The sequence below is a fragment of the Osmerus eperlanus genome, chromosome 9, assembly GCF_963692335.1.
Source record: "Osmerus eperlanus chromosome 9, fOsmEpe2.1, whole genome shotgun sequence".
NCBI classification, from domain to species: domain Eukaryota; kingdom Metazoa; phylum Chordata; class Actinopteri; order Osmeriformes; family Osmeridae; genus Osmerus; species Osmerus eperlanus.
The window spans coordinates 1,608,177-1,632,479 of record NC_085026.1 but is presented as its reverse complement, the minus strand read 5'-3'; the positions used below and the strand labels follow the sequence as shown (position 1 = coordinate 1,632,479).

At 44.1% G+C, this 24,303-nt stretch overlaps 2 protein-coding genes across 2 annotated transcripts in view; one reads left to right on the top strand and one right to left on the bottom strand.

Annotated features, from left to right (window-relative positions):
• Positions 1–2,983: 2,983 nt before the first annotated feature.
• yju2 (YJU2 splicing factor homolog) overlaps positions 2,984–24,303 on the bottom strand; it is a 351,236-nt gene continuing 329,916 nt past the window's right edge. The window contains exon 8 of the mRNA XM_062468792.1: positions 2,984–3,027. Coding sequence (XP_062324776.1) covers positions 2,999–3,027 — 29 coding nt within the window. The 3' untranslated portion in view covers positions 2,984–2,998. The remainder of the gene's footprint in view (positions 3,028–24,303) is intronic.
• On the top strand, positions 9,492–24,275 carry slc1a8b (solute carrier family 1 member 8b). The gene is made up of 13 exons (XM_062468644.1): positions 9,492–9,851; positions 10,802–10,881; positions 11,369–11,584; positions 16,036–16,078; positions 16,255–16,465; positions 16,628–16,727; positions 18,163–18,396; positions 18,627–18,821; positions 18,963–19,097; positions 19,208–19,325; positions 22,756–22,791; positions 22,900–22,932; positions 23,110–24,275. The coding sequence occupies exons 1-13, from the start codon at positions 9,687–9,689 to the stop codon at positions 23,254–23,256; spliced, it is 1,713 nt and encodes a 570-aa protein (XP_062324628.1). The 5' UTR covers positions 9,492–9,686; the 3' UTR covers positions 23,257–24,275.

Sequence of the window (24,303 nt, the reverse complement as noted above, 5' to 3'; positions counted from 1 at the left end):
TGGGGCTATCTTGTTGTTATGATCAGTGACCTATGCTGTTTTGTAAAGCTCTCTCTTGGAAGTCGCTTTGGATAAAAGCGTCTGCTAAATGCATATTCAGTACAATGAGGCAAAATTTAGTGAAATGGTGTGAAATAGTATTTAATGTATATGAATTATTTGAGCAATGTAATATGTAACAATGACATGAACACTGTTTTAACACAATGTTGACTACGTGAGGTAGATGGGTGTGTCAGAGATGTTACCCAATAAGCAGCAAGTGTATGTGAGCCCCACCGTGTTAAAAAGGCAGAGTGCCTGCTGCAAGTGAAGACATTGCATAAGCGACATCTTCCCAGGTGACAGGATTTGAGGTCTTGCTTGCAGACATCCTTATAGTGTAGCTGTGGGCAGCCAGTTGGTTTCTTGCCAGATGAAAGTTCCATGAAGAGAATGTCCATAGGGATTCATCCATTGTCCGTCCTCAAACGCCACTGCCTCAGGAGAGAGTACATACTGGGAAGCTGTGCTCTGTCCACAACTGATGACTGTGTGATTGTGTCCCTCCAGGTGATGCTAGTTATGCGTCTCAGGCAATGCAGGTGGAAGCTGCGTAGCCTCCACTCTTGTTGTGAGTATGGACTCACTGCCACTGATGACACAGGCTATGTACACCTGTGCCTTCATGTGGGTGGGGAGTTGGCCATTGTTCCACACTCTAGCTGTGAGCTTTCCAAAAGTTGAGGCTGCTTATCCAATGTGGCTGCTGAGTTCGGCATTGAGTTGAATTATTGGTGATGATGGACCCAAGGTAAGTGAAAATGCATACATCTTCCTGTGTGTAGTTGTTGATGGTAATGTCAGTGCCCTGTACCATCCTCTTGGTTTTGTCCGGGCTGGAAGTCCTAGCATGCTTGGGTGAACCGGTCCATGAGGAGTTGTGCTCAAGGGTACTCCTGGGAGTTTGCCATTCCTACTGTGTGGATGATGAGTGGAATAGTTGACCAATTGTCCTTGTGTGTGTGTACACTCCCTCAGTTTATGGGTGCTAACATACATCCCTGCTTGACACCACAACAGATTTTTGGGAAAGATCTGAGGTGGACCCATCAAACTGGATGGTGTCTTGCATGCAAGGTGCAAAATTAACTTTTTTGTCCACTTGCCAATTGGCTAGTGAATATTCAAATTTGACCAGCCACTTAATAGATTACTATAGTTTTTTTGGCTGGTGAGTATAGAAAATCTACTAGCCTCTTGTATTTTGCCTGACATTGGCTGGTGGATTCAGTTATTTTTGTGCCCTGCTTGCATGTCTGTGTGGATGGACAGTAGGATGCAGTGGAGTGTTGGGGGGAAACCTCAAACTCATCCCTCTGGAAGAGGCCGCTTCTGCTCACAAAATTGAAAAGCTTTGGTGACGTCAATGAAGGCTAAATAAAGTGGGTTTCTGTCAGGAATATTAACCTATCAAGCATTGCACAGTAAGTCGGTGAACAAGTTTAAAAAGCTTTATTGCTTGCACAAAGGAGACAAAAACATCACACGCCATTGTGCTACAAAGTTTGTCTGCTAGCATGTTGTGCTAGCTAGCTATTTAAACAGACCCGCTCTTGACAGCCATTGGTTAAAACAAAGGCATGCAAATGTCCCATGGCTCTTCTTCATTCGCTCTTCTTCATTGGCTCCCTTGCATCGACCTGGCGCGCGTATGCGTGCGTGTTTGAGTGTGTGTGTGTGTGCGCTCTTTGACCCCTCTAAGCTTGACCAACTCTTTTATGGCCACTCCAGTAAGATTGTGATCAAGCCCAAGTCCCCTTGTTTACGTAAGCCTAATGTTATCCAGAGTTCAGATTTGGGGTTAGGCCTCTCTTTGCACACAAGGAATACTGAACACAGAATCATTCTTATACAGGATAACAGTTACATCTTTAACTTTTCTAACAGTTTCTCTGTTCTCTACACTTCTCTTGCAGCTTTCTCAGAGAGTAGATCATGTCGGAAGTAGATCTTCCCTGCCTGTGACTTTGGGTTAAGCTTCTCTGCGGTGACCTGGATTCAGTGGATTCAGTGTAACTCTAGCAAAGAGTTTACCAGGAATGCTGAGTATAGAGATGGTGTGGTAGTTGTAAGCCACTCTTGTCTACCTTGTTCTTGTACAGAGTGGTGATGTTAGCACCTCACATGTCTTACCTTCAGCTCAGGCAAAGGAGTTTGTGTAGTCTGTGAAGAGCAGGCTTCCCACACAACAGGACTTTCACTGTAATCCCATCGCTGCCCGATGCTTTGTCGCTTGCTCGCTGTCGATTTCTTTAGTTATCCATGTCAGCTCCTCCATTATGGGTAAAAGCTCTACATGGCTGAGTGCCATTAGGCGAGGGCAGGGCCAGAGTGGTACCCATTTTCAGCCCGGGAGTGTAATGGCCAAAACCAGCCCATCCCCACCAGGGGCCGAGCCATACATTGAATATTCGAGGTTTAACCCAAACCTAGGTAACCATGGTAACCTAGGACCTAGTCAAGGTTTTTATGTGAGCTGAAATCAGAACTTCAATTCAATTCAATATATTTATTTGTCATTGTCATAGAAAACAACGAAATTCTGTTTAGAGCATTCAAACACTGCATAGTTTGACATAAAAAGTGCAATACAAAGTGCAATATCCCTCCAATAAACTTCCCATAAATAACCCCTGTGTAAACCTTAGCACAATCAATACACGTAACAGTAATAATAACAATATTCAGTATTAGCAGCATCGTGAAGGGCTTTTAACAACATGGACGACCTAACAGAAACATAACAAGGGCGGAACAGTCAAGATATGTGGAGTATTTGTGCAACAATGCAAAGTCCAGTTCATTGTTATTGTAATTGGTGGGTGTGGTTACTGTCCATGAGAGGGAGGCAGAAAGGGGGGGGGGGGGGGGTTTGGCACTGTTCAGAAGCCTCACAGCCTGTGGGTACAGACTGTTGGTCAGTCTGGATGTTCTGGCCCGTATGGACCTGTACCTTCTACCTGAGGGCAGCAGGTGGAACAGATGGTGAGCTGGGTGGTGACGGTCCCGCAGGATGTTGTGCATTCTCCTCAGACAGCGGGTGGCGTAGACGATACTGATCTCGGGGAGAGTCGTCCCATTGATTCTCCCCGCAGTTTTTACCACCCGTTGGAGTGCCTGCTGTTCAGCCTTAGTGCAGCTGGAAAACCACACTAAGAAACTGTACGTTAAAACTCTGCTGATGGCACAGTTCTAGAAGTTTGCCATCAGTAGTTTCGTGATTTTGGCGCTCCTCAGTTTCCTCAGATAGTAGAGGCGTTGTTGGGCCTTTCCCACACCTAAGGCAATGTGAGTACCCCAGGACAGGTCTTCAGTCATGGTCACCCCCAGGAACTTATTTTTTGCATTAGATTCAGTGCAAAATAGTTTTTTGAGCTTTATGTAATATAAAAATTACGTTGGACTCATATTATATTTTACGGAAATTACAACCCAAATTTTACCTGAAAGATTTAGAGCTTTTGAGAAAACATATTTTTCCCACCCTTGCAGGAACCTATGAAGTGACAGATCTTTCTTTTTTACCTGGGTTTTTCAGTTCCTCCTGGCATCTTTTTCCCATCCATTTTATTATTTTCGCATCAGCTTAATCTTGCTAACTCCCTCCACAACAATAAATGATGGTTTAGGGTTGTCTCCATGAAAATAACCTTGGTACACGCACTTGTGTCTGAGAAAGAGAGCATGCGCGACAACTGAAAATGGCACTTTTTAATGCATGGCCTGATCATGCGTGTATTTAGATTAAAACCTAGTGTAGTCTATAAGCTTACTTATCAGTCACACAGTAACTTAACAAACTTAACACATATCGTTTTATTCGGTGTGTGAAAAAAAGAGAAAGCAGGCGATCTGCTGGCCCAATTTATGAGCGGGCAGAGCGGCCCACCGGGAATTCTCCCGATTCTCCCGATGGCCACTCCGGGCCTGGGTGAATGTCCAAGAGCCTATTTGATGCCATCATACATGCCTTTGATGTTGCCGGTGTCAGCAGCTGATTTGATGTCGCTGCAAAGCTTTAGTCAGTAGCTGTTGGACCAGCGTCACAAGGCTTGCTGGAGTTTCTTCCCATGTAGGGTCTTTGTAGGTGCATTTGGTATTTGGTGAGGGCAATAAAGAAAAATACAAGATTGTTGCCAATTTCATTGAATTGTCTCCAAACCAATTGTTGAACCTCAGCTTTTTGCCCAAAACTGTCAAGGCCATGCTACAGATGGTATAAGGTAGGCCTGTCCAGTACTGCTGGACGAAGCAAGATTGAGGTAAGTGAAGGGATTTCTCTAGGGCACAGAGCAAGGCAGCAGTTTTAACAGTCTGCTATTTTGCTGTTGTCAATGTGAAGGACTCCTTTTGTTTTGGCACTTATTTTTTGTCTGCAGCTTTCAGCACATGAGGAAGTGGTCTGTGCCACACAGTATGCACTGTGAAAACTTTTGATTTGGAGGATGCCTCTGAGATCAGCAAATTGTCATACTATCAGATCCAGCTAGTGCTAGTGACCAGCCATACATTCTCTGAGAGACTTTGCGTAAGGGTTTAGTGTGACAAAATTAGTTGGTAATGCTTAGGTTGTGGTATGGCAGAACTCAAGGAGATCCTGACCACTGCTTTATTTTACCAATGCCATTGTGTCCTAAGCAAGATGGCCAGGAGTCACAGTCTGCTCTGCCTTGGCATGCATCTACAATCTTTATACATGGCCATTTTCCAGTTCGAAAAACAAGTAACGGACTTGAACGTTGTCTCAGGAGTACAGGCCAAAAATGCCTGCACACAAAACAATGTGCAGTGTCCTGAAGCTTAGATTACTCAAGCCAATTGTCCTCTTTGTACCAGGAGGCGTTGAAGGCCCTCGTCCTACCCTGTCTGTGCTGAGTGCGAGGGAAGGTATTCAGGATCGGTTGAGCAAGGCACTTGTTTGAGAAATGTCTGAAAATATAAAAAGTCTCTAAATGAGTCTATGGAAACTAGTACTCATGGTCAGTGCTGAAATTTTCTAGGACTGGGTAATTGTTAAGAAATAACATACTGGGGTGTTCAAGCTTTACCCGTTTTCAGCCAAAATGTACTGAGAGGATGCTGCATTCCAGCAGCAAGCATTACAAAAGAGCAATTCACATATTACTACATGGTGGGTTAATAACATTTCATTTTGAGTTGATTCATATTCTAGGTGCAGAAAATGTAGTCAATGGTTGAATTGGGAGGTTCCTGCTGTTGCTGTCATCTGATTCTGCACAGGCTTCGTTAGGGTCAGTGGTCTCCTCGATGGGTGGATTATTATTGACAGTCATAAACTAGTCACTTCGTAAACTAGATTTTAAACATTAATTTACATTTTATTACAATATAATACAAAGTGCTTAACAAAGATGTTTAACAAAGACATACTACACTGTAAAAAAAAAAACCGGAACAATCTGGCAGCTGGGACGCCAGATTAAACCCATTAAATTACAGTAAACAAAAAAGTTTTTATTAACATTAATTAAACAGCACTACAGGGAGACAGGAAGGATAGCTGATCGTCCTCTCAGTGGCAGACCACGTAAACAATCTTTATTGGTAATCATGGGGTACATGTGTAACAACACCTGCAGAGGATTGGTACATCTGAATATCAAACCTGTGGCACATGTAGGCCTGATGACAAGAACACTGCCCGAGTCACACACAATCCCTCCATCAGTGCTCCGCAAAAGGCTGAGAGAGGCTGGACTGAGGGCTTGTCAGGTCCACTGTAAGGCAGGTCCTTACCAGACATCACTTGCAAAAACGTCATCTATGGGCAGAAACCCACCTTCGCTGGACTAGACAGGACTGGCAAAAAGAGCTCTTCGCTGACAAGTCGTGGTTTTGTCTCACTAGGGGTGATGGTCGAACTCATGATTATTGTCTAAGGAATGAGCGTTACACCAAGGCCTGTACTCTGGATCGGGATCGATTTGGAGGTGAAGGGTGCTTCATGGGCTGGGCTGGGGTGTCACAGCATCATCAACAGTATGTCAACGTTGTGTTACAGGAAAGTGTAGCAACCCAGGGGACTTGAAGGCCCAATACACAATAAAATAGGATTCCGACACTTGGGGTTAACATAAATTGGTCTTTACTAAAGGGTTTCAGGGGAAGGGTAATGAGACAAACTTTAAATCAGGGGTCTTCCCGTCCGGGGTCTGTTGTCCTTCAAGGAGTGTGGTTCTGGGGGGGTCAAAGCAGAGGGAAAGGTTAGTTGTTTGGGCAACACTCCTCCAGCGTTGTCTCTCTGGTTCTCTCCGTCCCCTGTGGACTTGGGCTGGCTCCCTTTAAGCCCTCGCCTGATTGTCTGATGGGCTCCAGTTGTGACCAGTGCCATGTGCCCAGTGGCTGCAGCACCTCGACAGGCAGATAGACTCCCTCTATCACCTCCCCCAATTGAAGTCGATGGACCCGCCTTCGGGCCGGATTGGCAGTCCAGTTGTTCCAGGCCACATCTTCCACTTACCCCTGGTCAACTCATCAACCACAACAGTATATTTACCTTGGCTCTCCACCCGGCTCATCATCAGATTGTTGCTTCAGCTACATTGGCAGTCTCTCGCTCCTGAACGTTCTATTCTGAGATCTGTTTGTGTTTGCTGCACCTGTAATAATAATAATAAGACTTTATTTATATAGCACATTTCATACAAGAATTGCAGCTCAAGGTGCTTAAAATAAAATCAATAAAAACTATAATACAAGTAATAAAAGTAATAAAACCCTTCTGAACACAGGCCCACAGTCTTTGTGATATCTCGAGCCACAGTCTTTGTGGTTTCCCAATATAAATAAAAATCGAACTCAACAAAACACAGGCCGCAGTATTTGCGATAATCCGAAACACACAACACACTGTACTCACCCTGTTTCCCTCTCCAAGATCACTATTCGTCGGCCCTACCTGCATATCTGTCACACCTTCCTGCTGACCAGACCCCAGATTGTCACTCTTCCTACCTCCATTCTGGTCGCTCTGCTTCACATCATCACTCACCTGGACTATTGCACTAAAACTGTTTTTAATCACCAAATTCCACTGTCTGTGCCTGCATTTGGGTCCACCCCCTTGATCTTAACAATGATTTAATTTCTGTTAGTCACGTCTTTGAAACTTTCAGTTTACGTCTTATTTGTTGAATCTTTTTTATGTTCATTGAAATATTTATGTTAGGTTTGCTGCAGATGAAGATGATCGCTTAAGGACATTGTATTTAGAAAACCCACCCTGAGTAAGATGAGACAACAACAATGTAAACAAACATAATTCTCATAGAGATCCACTAAAGCATCTGTCATTTGGAGTAACTGTGACATGAACCAAGATCACATGGCGTGTTAGACGCCCATCACCTTTATCCACAAATGAAATTATTTGCTTGCCGTGTTCATCTTTCCATTGGCCATGTTGTTTTTTTCTGTTCCTCTGTGTGTATGTAAGTGTGTGTGTGTGCAGTATGTTTGGGTATGTGTGTGGTTGTGTATGTACAGTATGAGTGTATGGCTGCAATGTGTGTTTGGGCTTTTTCTCAATTTTCTTTGCATACATGTATGTACCCTTCAAGTTTCTTCCTCTTCATTGTCCCAGAAGGGGATTAGAGGTGATTGTATTGCATGTCACACTGCCCAGCATGGTGTGGCAGGACGGAGTGACAAGACAGGGGCCCTGGACACACACATACTGGCATGGATGCTGGAACAGCAACACATGCAACCCGAGGAGAGATTTAGCTTGCAAGGCCACAGAGACATGGGATTAGCAGGGCCCTGGAGGGCAGCCGAACATCTGAAATCATCTGGGACGTCTGGGCTACAGTGCTGACCTGTTACGCTTCTATTGAGTTTGTTGGCCTCATTCTATAGTGTCCTATAGTTCATATTACAAGACGGCAGGCATTGCATACTGTATACAAAACATTTGCCAGAATGTAAATGCCATTTTTTTAAACAGTTCCATTCTTTGGAAACCTTATTGTGTTCCCTAGACCAGTCCCACAGTGGACATGGCTCTCTAAAACCAAAATAGCAGGAGTGGATAGAACATAGTGGCAACATGCCACTTCATGTGAGTGTGCTTCTATGATAATCTGAGGACACTTGTGTTAAAGTGATACCTATGTTGCTCAGCCACAGCAATCCCTGTACGGGCTGACATTGACTCTGCTCACAGGGAGACAGTCTCTGAATAGACTACTCAAGCTAAACTCTCGGTAAGACTATCACAGCTTAGCAACAAAGCAAACCAAAGGTTAGTCTCTAACAAGGAAGAAACTGTGATATTAAGGGCTTTGTCCTTTGTCCTCATGTAATGTTTATTGAATTATACTGTGAACTCCAGTTGAACTGCAGTGTGCTTACAGAGCTCCATAGTCTAGAGAAGTCAAGAGACTGCAGTTTTTTTTTTACATTATCTTAAATCCTGTTTAGGAAAGGGAAAGGTGTAGTAATATTTTGATATACAAATGCACTTAATTATGTATACAGTATAGTGTATACATTAAGTCATATATTATATAAATTGCTTTTGTGATCCTGGATTTCTTTGCATTTGTTTGCTTGACTTCTGCTATTTTGATTGGACATCTAAGAAGACCAATCAATGTATGTGTGTTCAGATTTGATTTAGGAATAACAAGTAAAGTAAGAAAATCAGAACTGACCATAACACTTCAGGGATAGGTTGTTAAAGCATATTACTTTTATGGCACAGCTTTTACATAACTTCAACATGATAAAGTAAAGGCCACTGAGACCAATCCAGTCGATTAACTATAGTCACAGTCAAGTTACCTGCCCTCAAATACAGAAGGATTGGTACACATACTGGTTGATAAATCTTAATAATAAGAAGTCACATTGTTGTATTCTGGCATTTTCACATTACAGTGTGAAAATCTTTGAAGTCAACGTTTTTGGACAATCAAACTAAATCCCCAAATCATCCATTTGAGGAAGCAATATCGCACCATCTGTGTTTACAAGACAATGCAACAGCAACATATACAATATCACTAAAAGGTTCTATATTTGTTGCATTGGTTGCACACTGCCAGCTCAACACTGTCTTTGTAGCATTTGACCAGAAATTAATGCCTCAATTTTTGTAGTATTTCCTGGAAGACTTGTCTGCAAAACCTTTGGTGCGAAGATTTAGGGGAGGCGTTTTGTACTGCTCTATGAACAGTATTTCTGAATGAAAAACCTGGGCTGGAGGGGGGATAAATCAATCATAGCAAACAATGAATGAGTGGAGAGATGAAGCAGTCCTGAATTCAGGAAAAACATCAAGTCCTTGGCTCTCTTAAGCTTGTTTTGGGCAGGAGTCTCTGGGAAGCATAAACTCTGGATTGTCTAATCCTGTTAGGGTGTGCTTTGTTGGGACCTACTAAGCCAAGGCTTCCTCCTTCAGTCTGGGTATGTCCAGGAGTGTGAGACTGGCTGTCACTCAGAGCTGACAGCAGTTAGTTCAACAGCAGTCAGTGCAGCAGGAGCAAGAGAACCAGGAGCATCCAGGCTCGGAGGTCCAACGGCTCTGGACTAGCAACCTTTTCCCTAAGCAACCAGACAGACTGTGGTACAAGGTCCAGACCCAGCTAGGAACAGGACTGTAGGTATCCCAAACCAGCAGGATGGATATCATAAGGACGGTCTCTAAAAGGGTGCTGCCAGTGAAGGTGAGGGCATACGTGAAGGACTACTGCAAGAGGAATGGACTCCTGACCCTCTCTGTTATGGCGGTGGTGACAGGCTGTGTGCTGGGCTTCTTCCTCCGGACCTTCAACCTGTCCACTCAGGTGAGTGGCGTGTACGGGACACCCCAAGGGTTGGATCTGTGTGGGTGGATAGGGGGTTGGGGTTCTGAGAGTGAACTGGCTAACAAGTCTAAACTGATGTAGTTTAGAGTGAAGTGGAGGGCTTTGGGGGGCAGTGTGTTCATGGGGGATCCAGTATGAGTATGTGGAAATATTAGTTGCAGATAAATGCTTTAGATCAGAAATTGAGCCCGGCACAGGGAGATCCCATAATTAGTGACGCCACATGAGCTTTAGGTCTTATGTAAGAAAACAAACTGGAGGTCAGGCTCAAGGTGGGGTTAAGATAGAGTACAAAGGTGTTGACATTTGTCTGTCATGTCAAGACAGTGGGAGTAACAGAGGAGAGAAGGCTTTGTTAGATTCAGCAAACAAATTTGTATTTTTAATTTTTAAATTATTATTTTTTTAATTATCTTAATTTTTTTATCGCAGTGTAAAGTCTATATAATTTAAGTAATTGATTTCCTCGTACTGTGAATTCGGATGCAGTCAATACTCTTTATACAGAGATGAAGAACTCTGTGAGCATTGTAAAATACTGTTGTTCTCTCTAGTTCTGAAGGTTAATCCATGTCTTGCCACTTTATTTAAGTAAGACAAAACTTGAACTGTCTAATTGTCTGACATACACTCAAGTAATCTTGTACTTAAGCCTCAGCCAGGATTCTACTGTAATGTATGTCAAATAATACAATACACATCTCAGACAATTCCTAACCTTAACATTAGTAATCATAAACTGTACATATGTACTTTATTCACAATTATTATTATATTGCTGTGGACCACAATTTAGTGATTACAGTAGATATTAATGGACCTCTGCCAGGCACAAACTTCAGGTGTGTGTATGTTTGTGTCTGTGCATGAATGTGTGTGTGCATGTGTGTGTATGTACATCTGTGTGTGTGCATGTGTGTGTGTTTCAGGCTAAGATCTACTTCTCCTTCCCTGGAGAGCTGCTGATGAGAATGCTGAAGATGTTGATCCTGCCTCTCATCACCTCCAGGTAACACTAACACACCCAAATGCCACCAATAACACAATTAATCTATGGTCCAGATGGAATCCAAATAATACACAAGGGCCTTAACCTTAACCTTAAAGTGCCCAGCTAGTTATCTAGCACTGTGCTGGGAATTTGCTGTGCACAGGATTCTTGGCCAGTTGCTATTTTTTGTCTCTTGGCTACAGTGTCATAGGCACCTTCCGAAGCCTTTAGTCGTCCTCCAATAAATGGATTCTCAATGTGACTGCCTTGTTTAGACAAGGCTGTGGTACTGGTGTAACATTCTGAGCCCCCTGAACAGTAAACTAATAATAACAGCTCAATGGTCTCTCAAACCCAATTGAATCAAATAGAATGCTTAGGCAATGTTATTCCAGTCATAATAGAAGACAAATGAAAGGTTACACATCATTTTGTCGATAGAAATTATGGGAAGAACAGACAGTAGAAAAAAATGGAAAGCTAAAGTCCTTCCCTTCCTGTCCAGTCTCATGTCAGGCTTGTCGGCCATGGACACTAAGGCTAGTGGGCGTCTGGGCGTTCTGACCATCACCTATTATCTGTGGACCACCTTCATCGCCGTCATCGTGGGCATCGTGCTGGTACTAATCATCCACCCTGGCACGGGCTCAGAGAAGGAGGGACATCATGGAGGGACCGGCCCAGTCATGACCTCCGCAGATGCCCTGCTGGACCTCATAAGGTACCTGGATGCACAGGCACCAGCACACACGCATGCACACACCTGCACAATTTCACACACACATGAGCACATGCATGTGCACAGACTTCAGCATGCATGACACACACACACACATGTAGCTTTGCAAAAAGGGACTAGTACAAGGACGTTCTTTTACTATTCTTAAAATCATCCCACAGATGTTTCTTTAGAAAAGAGCCGTGGGCACACAATAAACACACTCTGCTTTTCCAATGAGTCAGATCTGAGTGTGGCTCTAACAGTGCGTGTCCACTGCAGCGACGCGAATCGCTTGCCATCGCTCGCCTTCCCACAGTTCACCACGCTCGGGGGCGTTTCAAACAGATTAATGTAAAATGTAGTTCTCTAAAGTCACTGTTGTAGTTGTCATGGCCAAGTGTGCAGACTTGGGTTTACATACTCGCAACATCGATCAAAATACAACTTGTATACAAAATACAAAACTGTTTAATAGACATAAACGTTGACATGTGTAAAAAACGTTTTATTATATTACTCAAAGTCTGCTAATCTGTCGATACGATAGGGAGTTCCAGCCGGGCTAGCTAGCTACTGTAGTTACCACAGAACGAAGTTACGTAATATGACTAGACTGAATTTGAAAGTACAAGCACCAACAACTTCGGCAACCTTGCGCCATGCATCGTTTTTTATTAACATCTCTGTACGAATACAGCTATGTATCGTACAGGACTTGGTAAGCAGCCACACAAACGATTAGTTTCTCCACCTTGAAACCTAGAAAGCTAGAAATGTTCACCATGGTTGCTACGTTACGAGAAACAAGAAAACACTCCGATTGGCCATCGCTAGCGAAAATCGCTCCTCATTTGCATAAAGTTGAGAAAATCTCAACTCGGTCGCGTCGCGTCGCTACCCACAATGCACCACGCAAGCGATTCGCCTTGCTCCATTGAAAATGAATGGAAAACATGTTGTCGCTCGCATCGCGTCGCTGCAGTGGACACGCACTGTTAGACTGGTGAAATCCCAGCATGACCCTTCCAAATACATAAATACCTTTGGTATCGACAGCCAATTTCCACCCCAAAGCTTTGCAAATGCTCCGTCCGGGTTTCCTAAACATAGGATCAGACAGTTTCCTGCCCCTGGTGTTGAATCAGCGATTTGTCTCATTAATAAATTAGAGTCAAACTAGTTAAATTAACTAATCAGGTAATTCATCATTTAGTCAGTGGTTGGTGGTGGTATTGAGGATTTACTCTGTTAAACCAGTTAGACCTAGTGCACCCAGTGCAGTCCTGTTTAACCCAGTATAACCCTGTAAACTTATCAGCCAGTTGAGGTGGCTCGGGCATCTGATAAGGATGCCTCCTGGACGCCTCCCTGGTGAGGTGTTCTGGGCACGTCCCACTGGGAAGAGGCCCCGGGGAAGACCCAGGACACGCTGGAGGGACTATGTCTCTCGATTGGCCTGGGAACGCCTCGGGGTCCCCCAGGAAGAGCTGGTGGAAGTGGCCGGGGAGAGGGAAGTCTGGGCCTCCCTGCTTAGGTTAGCATACCTGCTTAGGTATGTTAAATTAGGTTTTGAAATTGTGAGAAAATCAGCAGAAAATCAGCAGTCTTCTCTCCTTGAGACTGGGGAGGCGTGTCGTCTGAAGGAGCTGAATCTTCGCCCCCTCGAATTTATTGAATTTAGCAACAACAGCAACACTAGCTAAATCAATTGCAGATATCAGAACAGACTTACCTGCAGTCTCTGAGTGTTTTATGTGTTGATTACTTTGTGTTTGCATGTACCTCAGTAACAGAATGCAACCGTCTGTGATCTGACATAGATAGGTCGCTGTGACGTAGATTGGTCGGTTTTCGCTCCGCCTATACAAAACCTGAGCTGAAAACGGAAGACAAGCTGTTCAATGGTGTAACTCCACATTTCAGTGCGAGAAAGTTTTCGCGCTTTGCATATGCTTTCATGAACTCATTTCACACGTATATAATGTACTGAGAAGCAAATCATGGAATTTGCTTTACAGGATCTTTAACTCTTCCGGCAGTGGAGATCCTAGGTCATCATTATATCAGACTGTCTTAAGCTTCCATCTTCTCAGAAGAGCCGAGTGTGGAGGCTTTACTGAGAAGGGCCTGTGCAGGCTTGCATTGCGACGAGGCTTACATCAGGGGCTCCGTGTCTGAGCACCAGCTAGACGACAAGATTAGGGCTATCTTTAGAGCCTGGGTCGGCCGACTGCATATGTGAGGCTGTAAGACAGCTTCCAGAGGTGAGTTGAGCCCTCTATCGTGTTTGATAGATTTACTGGCTAGGGGGTCATTTCACGCTTTTTAAACACTAGTGCACAGTGCCCATGATGCAGTCGGTGATTAAGATGTCAGTGAAACACAAAAATACAGATTCCTTGAACTAGATAGAGATAGTGCATAGTGCCCATGATAAAATTGGTGGTACACACACACAGATTCTTGGGATTATAGATAGGGCACAGTGCCCGTGATGATGTTGGTGACACAGAGAATTTCTAGAATTATAGATAGATAGAGCAGTGCCTGTGATGCAGCTGGTGATGAATTTTTTTCTCAGTGGTTTTGGTACCTATATTTCTCAGATCACAACTGAAATTCTCTGGCATCTCTGAAGTACTTGTTAAACCTCTACATCTATTCTAGTCAAATTGCCAATGCAGGTAGTCTACATTTATACAAATGAATATGTAGCCTTCATTTGATTATGTTATGTTGATAAAAATTTACGATATTGGTTTTCTGTTAAATTGTCTTATCACCACAAACATCTAAACATTTAGTTAATTTACATTTAGTCATTTAGCAGACGCTCTTATCCAGAGCAACTTACAGTAAGTACAGGGACATTCCCCCGAGGCAAGTAGGGTGAAGTGTCTTGCCCAAGGACACAATCAGTTGGCATGACCGGGAATCAAACTGGCAACCTTCGGATTACTAGCCCGACTCCCTCACCGCTCAGCCACCTGACTGAGCGGTTACAGAAGTCATTACACATGCACAATCAGTCATGCAAAATGGTTTAGCCAGTTTTCATAATTGTAGGCCTAAACACATTAATTTAGGTAATAAAATTCACTGCTCTATGCTGAAAGTATATATATTGTCGTCCTGTGCTAGCCAGCCCCTTTGAAAGCAACTGATTATCGGTTGTAAAAGCGAATTCGCTTCTAAATAACAAAACAGAATTTCCCTATTTTCCTTACTATGCTTAGTTTAATTTCATTGTGAATGCTTTTGTTAATCGCATTAGTTCAATCACGGTACTGCAGTCCGTTGGATTATAAAAAGGACACATGCAAAATATGAACTTTGCAAAGTGCCCGATTCTTGAAAAATGTGTAGGAAACTCACTGCAGACCAGAGGACCAATCAGAGTGAAGGGGCTGGGACACAAAGAGAGCAAGCCAAACTGGAGGCAAATCATTCTTTCATTATTTTTCATTATTTTATGTCGAAATGCTTATCCAAACAAGGTACTTTGCGGCACTGCACTCCGTTGGATTATAAAGAGGACACATGCAGAGTATGAACTTTGCAGAGTGCCTGGTTCTTGAGCTGATCGTGGGAAACTAAATCCATTCTTATTTGCACACACAAATTCCTGGCATTTTTAGACAGATGTCTTTTAAAACAAGCCCCCTCTCCTCCTATAAACACACACAAACACAACCACCCAAGATACCTGACTCCTTCCCAATGCTCAGCCAGGACAACCCGTTTGACCATGATAACGTGGTTGTGGCAGTATAGTTACAACATAGGATTTTACAGAATCCCATTACCATCCACCCTTGAGAGCTTTGCAAACGACGGGGTCAGTCAAGAAAGGGGTACGATGGGGATACAGCAAACTGAGGTGAACGTCAGATCCTAGAGCTTTTCCTCAGTTTAAATGAGGAGTCTTAAAATAACCACATTTGACACAAGATGAGTTACTTCAGTAAAATGATCTGCTTCAGGAGGCCTGGGCCTCATTTAGGAATGTCCATGTACATTTACATTTAGTCATTTAGCAGACGCTCTTATCCAGAGCGACTTACAGTAAGTATAGGGACATTCCTCCCGAGGCAAGTAGGGTGAAGTGCCTTGCCCAAGGACACAAAGTCAGTTTGCATGACCGGGAATCGAACTGGCAACCTTCGGATTACTAGTCCGACTCCCTCACCGCTCAGCCACCTGACTCCCATGTAGATGAGTTGGTAAAATGCTGCATCCTTCCTGGCTAAGTCCTGCTAAGATCCAAGTCAGGTGAGTCAGGGAGTCAGGTGGCTGAGCGGTTAGGGAATCGGGCTAGTAATCAAAATTACGTTGTGTCCTTGGGCAAGGCACTGATACAATTGACTACACTAAACTAAATTGAACAGCATTTCAATAAAATGGAAAAGGACTCCTGTTCCAACACATTCTTCTATTTTCTATCTTTACAGAAACATGATCCCCTCCAATCTGGTTGAAGCAACCTTTCAGCAGGTGAGTGGATTTTGATGTGTATCACAGTCCTGGAAACACATATTGGACAAATGCCTTTATATTATGTATTGAGGTTCAAACTAACAATTTGAATGCATGCACACGCAATATGAAAGGAATCCTTACACTGACCTCTGACCCTGATCTCTGACCCTGACCCCCTGCTCCCCCCTCAGTATCGGACAGATCTCGTGCCCATCGTGACCTCCAGCAGCAGCGAGTCCCAGGCCAACTACGTGTATGTGATGCCTGACTACCACAACCCCCAGCTTGGCCACCCGGTCTTCCTTGAGATCACCCCTGCTCCAGACGTCAAGTACAAGATTGTCCCTGGCAGCAGCAAGGGCATGAACGTTCTGGGGATCGTTATCTTTTCTGCTACCATGGGTATGGCACACATACACTCACATGGACACATGTTCATATTTGCAGGAATTCACATACATTACACACACGCATTAAGTCAAATATGTACGGATGTTCACAAACACAACGGTCGTGTATAGACACACACACACAGACTTGTGATTCCTCATTCCATCTGTGCAGGTCTGTTGCTGGGGAAGATGGGGATGCGTGGGACACCCCTGGTCCACGTGTGCCAGTGCGTCAATGAGTGTGTCATGAAGATCATCAATGCAGCCATGTGGTGAGACAGCAAATCCTTCACACACAAGGACACACACACACACAATAATGATCTCCAGCGCACACATGAGGACACACATACACACACACACACACACACACACACACACAAGAATACACACATAAAGAAGCACATGGCTGGATGTTCATTGCATATTGCAGCCTTTGGTGAGATGAAATCAAATGTTCTTTAACTGACCATACTCTTAATCCCTCCTACACAAACAGAATGATCAGATTAGGCAGTTTAGCTGCCATGTCCAGATTACGTCTCAAGATTAGTTGACTTTCAAAACTATTAAGCAAAGACAGCAACCGTGTCTGAACTGTCCTTCACACACAGTGCAGGGATTTGATGATCCAGGCATGTGGACAGGACTCAGATTAGGATTGCAGGTACCATTAGTCTCGTCACCCTCTGGCATGAGTCGTGATGCTGCAACTCAACCACTGCAATGGAAACCATCTGATAAATGTGCAAATCTCATGTACAGTATAAAGACTTAAAGTCTCTGCAGTGCCCCTCTATACACACACCTACCCTGGTGACATTATAATATAACATTGTACATACTGTATGAACCATCTTGTGTTTGTTCATACCAACACATGCAGTCCACACAGATGCAGTCCTCGCACATGCAGTCCACACACATGCAGTCCACACACATGCAGTCCACACAGATGCAGTCCACACACATGCAGTCCACACAGATGCAGTCCACACAGATGCAGTCCACACACATGCAGTCCACACAGATGCAGTGTACACACATGCAGACCCTCTGCTTCTCCTCAGCTTCTGGCAGAGAATGCCGATGACACAATCTTGGATTGACATTTACTTTTCTATTCACTTGATCCAGTTGAGTGGATAGTCACGTGTAACGGGTGTCATCGCAATGCTCAGTTTCCTCCTGTTCCTCCCACACTAGGTCCACTGACTCGCAAACAAGCCGACTACCTCTCAACACTGTGTAAACCAGCTACACCGCCAAAAAACAAGCTCTTCAATAGCGCAGGTGGGCGGTATACATACCCCCGAGGAATGTGTCTTACCAAGTCAGCTCAGTTACACTTGAACGGTACACTGACAGTATACCGTAAGTGGCACAAGCATGGATAGATAATACATGGCATCAGAGTGCGAATTATACAATGACAATCGGAGGGGTTATGATTACAGGTAAGAACAATATATACATTTATCGACCCCCCCGACCTGTTGTTTGTACCTCTTTTGGGGGGGTCCAAGCCTAATTAGGGGGGTCAAACCCCCCCCCAAATTCCCCCCGTAATTCGAACCCTGCATGGCATGTCCAATACCCAGTACACTGGAAAGATGCCAGTGACGTGAACAGGACAAAGGCAGAATAGACAGTACATTACATAGCCATGCACAGTGGACTGACAGTCCATTTGTCTATGTGTTTCAGGTACTTCCCTTTTGGTATCGTATTCCTGGTGGCGGGGAAGATTCTTGACATGCACGACCCAGCCCATCTAGGGGAGAAGCTGGGCATGTACTTCATCACGGTCCTGGCGGGACTTTTCGTCCATGGTCTCATCCTGCTGCCGCTTTTTTACTTCATCCTCACCCACAAAAATCCCTTCACTTACATCCGAGGCCTGCTTCAAGCCCTGGTTATCGCTCTCGCCACCTCCTCCAGGTGGGTTTCCTCTGCAGGCCTTGGGTGGGGTGGAACCGGACAGTCAGCATGCTAATCCAGGGGGGATGAAATGAAATTCTAAAATGCTCTTTCTCTCTGTCCCTCTCTGTCTCTCTTTCTGTCTCTGTCTATCTCCCATCCATTTCTCTCCTATTTTCCTCTGTCTGTCTCTCTGTATCTCTACCCTTTCTCTCTCTCTATCCCTGTATATCTCTGGTCACCTCCCCAAGTTCGGCCACCCTTCCCATTACCATGAAGTGTCTGTTGGAAAACTGTGGAGTGGACCGGCAGATAGCCCGCTTCGTGCTGCCTGTGGGAGCCACCATCAACATGGATGGGACGGCGCTCTACGAGGCTGTGGCAGCCATCTTCATTGCCCAGGTCAACGAGTATGAGCTCGACTTCGGGCAGCTGGTCACCATCAGGTGAGAACACCCTTGCTCTCTCTGTCTCTCAATCTTTCTTTCTTTCTCTGACTCTCTTTCCTTCCCTCTCGCTTTACTTACTCTTTCTCTCATGTTGTGGTGTGATTGGCTATGATTCACATCCTGGTTGTTGTACTGCAGTATCACAGCAACAGCAGCCAGTATCGGGGCTGCTGGAATTCCTCAGGCCGGCCTTGTAACCATGGTGATCGTTCTGACCTCTGTGGGGCTGCCGCCCGCTGACATCACTCTCATCGTGGCCATCGATTGGGTCTTGTGAGTACAATAGCCTGTCTGGAAACCACAGCATTTATGGTTGGATTTAACAAGGAGGTGATAAGATGTCATGCGACAATGTAAACAACTTCCTCCGTCTGATTTTTCAGAGACCGTTTCCGCACAATGATCAATGTCCTGGGAGATGGCTTGGCTGCTGGGATCATGGCTCACCTCTGCAGGGATGATTTTGACTTGGGTCCACCAAAGGAAATGAACTCCCACCGGGTATGAACATGACTAGAACATCCAACTTTGCAATGTGCATTTATTATACCTGTAACCTCAAGCACGAGACAGTAGGTTTGATAACAGATGTTAGTGAGAATCGTTTCAAAGCTTGATCAGGGCACCGATCTCAATGCAGTCGTGTGCATTAAACTGCTGTTCCACTGACACTAGAGGTTCTAAACCATTTCAACTGGGGATTTTAAACAAGGTTTAAAATCATTCAGACTCTACATTTAGGGGGACCACAAGGGGGTCCAAGCTTGTTGTCACATGGGCACTGTCTCAAGGTGGCTGGCTGGCAGGTAGACCCAAATGCTAGACTCAGACCCAGGAAGTAAATTAAAGATTTATTTTCAAAACTAAGTCGGAGAAAAGGCAGGGCTGCGGTAGCGGAGAATCCGGGAGGAATTCTGGACTGACGAGACGAGACTGGAGCAATCAAGGGTATGAACCGGGTCTAAGAAACAGACAGAGAAACTAAGTTATTAACAGAATACGAACCGGGGTTAATATTCAGATGGTGATGAGTAATGATCCGCAGATGTGCGTAGTTAACACGGAGCGTGTGGACAAGAATGCAGGAGCCTGTAATTGAAAATAAAAAGGGACCGACAGACAAATAACAGACAGGTAGAGAACGAAAAGGGCAGGTCCAACCCAGGGACATGACACACTGGCAACCCCCCAGGACTGCCCGTCCACCAATACTGAGACTATGAAGTGAACCACAATCAAAGTAAAGCAAACAGACCCCCAGATGTTAAAGTGACATGCCAGGAGAATTGAAATCTTTACAGAAATAGTGAGGCACCACTTTTGTCCTTGTTCACAAGCAAGTTTTTAATAACAGTTAAAAGCTGTGTCAATCGGACTAGCAATCTCACTTCGTGAGTGAAAGATACATGGAGAACCAGCCCCTTTAATTGTCGTTTAACCCTTGTGCTGCCTTCGGGTCACATGACCCAAAGGTTCATAACGAACTATCATTGTGTTTACCCAGTTTTACCCAATACAAAAACTAATAAAAATAATTTTCTTTTAACCTTTGCAATGTGGGGGGTCTGAGACAGCCCAACGGTTAAAAGAAAATGCTTCACTTTGTTTTTGTATGAGGTAAATTTGTCGCAATACGACGGTGGGTCACACGGCTGATGGGTCAGAATGACCCGAAGATAACACAAGGGTTAATTATCAAAATAGTCAAATAATTTATGTATTAATGTGTATTAAAATGAAACAAATCAATTCAGAAAACTACCTTCAGATAATTCAGTAACAAAGGCAACTGTAATTAAATGAAATTAAGCGCTTAGTGCATCTGAGCTTATATAGGCTAGTACATAGGCGGAAATCCTGGGGGGGACATGACCCCCCCATCCTGGGAAAAATATGATTAGTCCTCCCCAATAAATCACTGTAAACATAAGGAAATGTAAATAATCTTAATAATATACATTTAACATATTACAATGTAGGCTAAGTGTTACAGCAGTAATTTTGGTGTCCCCCTAAGGAATTGCTCTTGAGAAAATGTCACATAATTGTCCCCCCCAAAATTGATAGCAGATTTTCGCCACTGGGCTAGTAAGTAAAACTCCTAAGTCTACGTGCCTAGTGCATGGTAGTAAAGTCTGAAAGAAGTTACATTAACCTTGTCTTAAAATTGAAATTCATTTTCCATTTTCCAGTTGTTGTACGGAAATTATAGCCTGGTCCTAACCAGACTCTCGTACATTTCATTTGTACACAGAGTCTGGCCTCGCTCCATTGACAAGCATTGACTTCCTTGTAGGCGGGTACTCTGTTGAAGTTTAAAACTATTGGATCTGCCCAGAGCCACTCTGATCTGCCATAACCAATCGCTAGCGTTCGCCTTAGCCAATTCTTTCACCACTACTGTAACAGAGCTAGCTGCCGTAGCTGGAAAATCAAACTGTTCCCGACCCCCGTGGGGAGGAGGGCCACAACATCATGGCCACCAACAAAACTCAGCAAAACTTGTTCTTGCTCTGGCTTTAGCTTATGGATATTCGGCAGCGTTGACACAACGGACCGAATGGCTTCGCTCGCATCTTTCTCCGCCGCCATTACGGAACTACAACACAAACTAGCGCACGACAGCCACTCCCTCTGTTCGCTGATTGGCCGGTAGAAAATTAACCAGAGACATCTGACTTACTTACCTCATGGCCAGACCTAGCCTGGTCCTAACCAGACCCTCGAACATTTAATTTGTACAGAGGGTCTGGGATTTCTCCATTGACAAGCGTTAACTTCCTTGAAGGCGGGTACTCTGTTGAAGTTTAAAATAATTGGATCTGCCCAGAGCCACTCTGGTCTGCCATAACCAATTGCTAGCATTCGCCTTAGCCAACTCCTTCACCACGGAGCTAGCTGCCGTAGCTGGAAAATCAAACTTTTCCAGAACCCCGTGGGGAGGAGGGCCACAACATCATGACCACCAACAAAACTCAGCAAGGATTGTTCTTGCTCCGGCTTTAACTTATGGATATTCGGCAGCGTTGCCACAACCGCAGAATAGCTTCACTCGCATCTTTCTCCTCCGCCATTACTGAACTACAACTCAAACTAGTGCACGACATCAACGTCATCGTTCTCAGCCACTCCCTCTGTTCGCTGATTGGACCGACAAAAAATTTGTTTCTGAAAACCGACTGATGCACTGAAATCCCAGACCTAGTACAGAAGCAAAATCCAAATTGAGCGGAAGTACGTAGGAGGGCAGAGCCAGGCTAGGCCAGACCTAGTACAGAAGCAAAATCAAAATTGAACAGAAGTACGTAAGAGGGCAGAGCCAGGATACGGAAATCAGTGACCTATCGAAAACTGTGACCAGGGGTCGCTGTTCAGCAAATGTTCGAACCCTAACCTTAACCCTAAAATTGGCTGAACAGCAACCCCTGGTCACAGATCAGGTCACCGATTTCGGTACAACACCGGCTATCACTCAGTTACGGCAGGGGACCAAACATGTCTTTGGAAGGAGTTTGCATACACGTTTTAGTCTGCTGCATGCACACACTGTGTAAAATCTGTGAAATATAATAAATAAAAAAAAGCGTATCAAACATTACATTAAAAGCTATTAAGAACAATATTAACAGGAATACAACTTTTAATGAAGATTTCGGAGCCTTCCTCAGTTCCCCTTTCTCTTCAATGTTGAGACCACCCCTCAGGGGATGTGGGCTAAAAGGTGCGAAGATAGTCCTTTTGGAACAATTGCTCTCTCTGTCACCATATAGTCACTAAGATGAAAATGAACGACTCTCTGAGAATCCATGTGGGTCCCCTTATTCAGCCGTACACGTTCAGTCCTACAAGCAAGAGTGAGCGTGAGAGAGCGAGTGCGAGAAGGTGTGTGTGTGAGAGAATCTAATTAGTTTCATGTGTGTTTTCTTTGCAGAGGGACACGGTGATCTCCCTCTCTAATGCAGTTCGGGTAAGAACATTAACTTGACTCTAGAGAGAGAAGGATGTGTGTGTGAGAGAGAGAGAAAGAGACCATTTGACTAATTGCCTAGTGTCTCTTGTGTGTGTTTTTCTGCAGAGGGACACAATGATCTCCTTCAATCCAAATCGGGTAAGAACATTACTTCTACTGACTTTGTAAGAGGGAAAGAGGGGAGGGAGAGAGAGAAAGAGAGAACAAAAAGAGAGCGAGGCTACTCATGTTTGTCCATGAAATCTTCAAAGAAATCCTTTTTAAATCTTTCAAAAGAAGATATCGTGAAAACATCTGTACTTGTGTTTTCCGCAGAGGGACACAGTGATTTCCCTGGGTACCCACAGTGTGACACTGTCTGAGGCCCCCCTCCTGTCTCATCGCTGCGACTATGTGTACGACGTGGATGGAGAGTCTGTGACTGAGAAACCTGTGCCTAGCTATGCTCTCTGTCAGGTCTGAGGTCCATCCTCCGTCAACAGCAGGGGGTGATGGCTGCCTTCAACACACGCATACACAAACACACGCACACACACATCCACACACAAACATCTCAAGGCATCAAGCAAGAAATAGTGGTCACCGTAAGGTAGTTGGACCACAGTTTTCACTGTATCAAAGCCTGTGGGTTTAATGTTCCAGATCTATACACTAAATACGCCGTTTGGATAAAAATGTTTGGATAAAAGGAGACATCAGTTCTGTTAACATTGATTATTCACACCTGTGCCATGAAGAAGAAGCACTTTTCCTCCTGATTTTGTGACTGGATGCCTGGCTGACTGACTGGCTCTCACAGGTGTACACAGATTCAACATTATCTGATTGTGTCAGACTGTTAGGACTAAAACAGCAGTTGCAGAGGACTGTGAGGCGCTACACAAGTTTTAGGCAAAGTGTTTTGTGGCCTACAGACAGTTTTTTGTAGACGTCAGACTTCTGTATTCAGAGTTTTTAAATTATTGCTTAACGACATGGTTAGATAAAATCAACAAATTTTGGTCAGTATACTAAATGTATTCTGTTTAATGTACCACTCTGTCCCATTATGCACATCTTAATTGTCATTGTGCAGTCGGTTTTGGAGTTGCCTTAAAACATTACCATGTCACAGCTAGAGAATGTTACAACCTTGACAGACTTGAAATACTTCATACCATATGTTTGATATATTTTGTTTAGGCACAGTGCAGGTCCACTCTGTTACCATGTATAGTAGCGTCGTCTACACTGAGTCAGCAGACACCAAACTCCTTACAGAACCTTGTTTTGTAACTTTAGACCCAATAATTATCACACGTGATTTGATAGGGTAGATGACATATTCAACTAAGATTTTATGTTGAACTTGGTTTAGAGGCATCAACAGGAATGATGGAAAACAAATTCTGTGAAATACAGTGACAATGTTTGCTTTTATACATGATGTTATTTTTGATGTCCTGGTGATATTAATTTTCTAATAAAATTCAAACCATTTAGTGTTTGATCCTTGTTGCAAATTTCCCC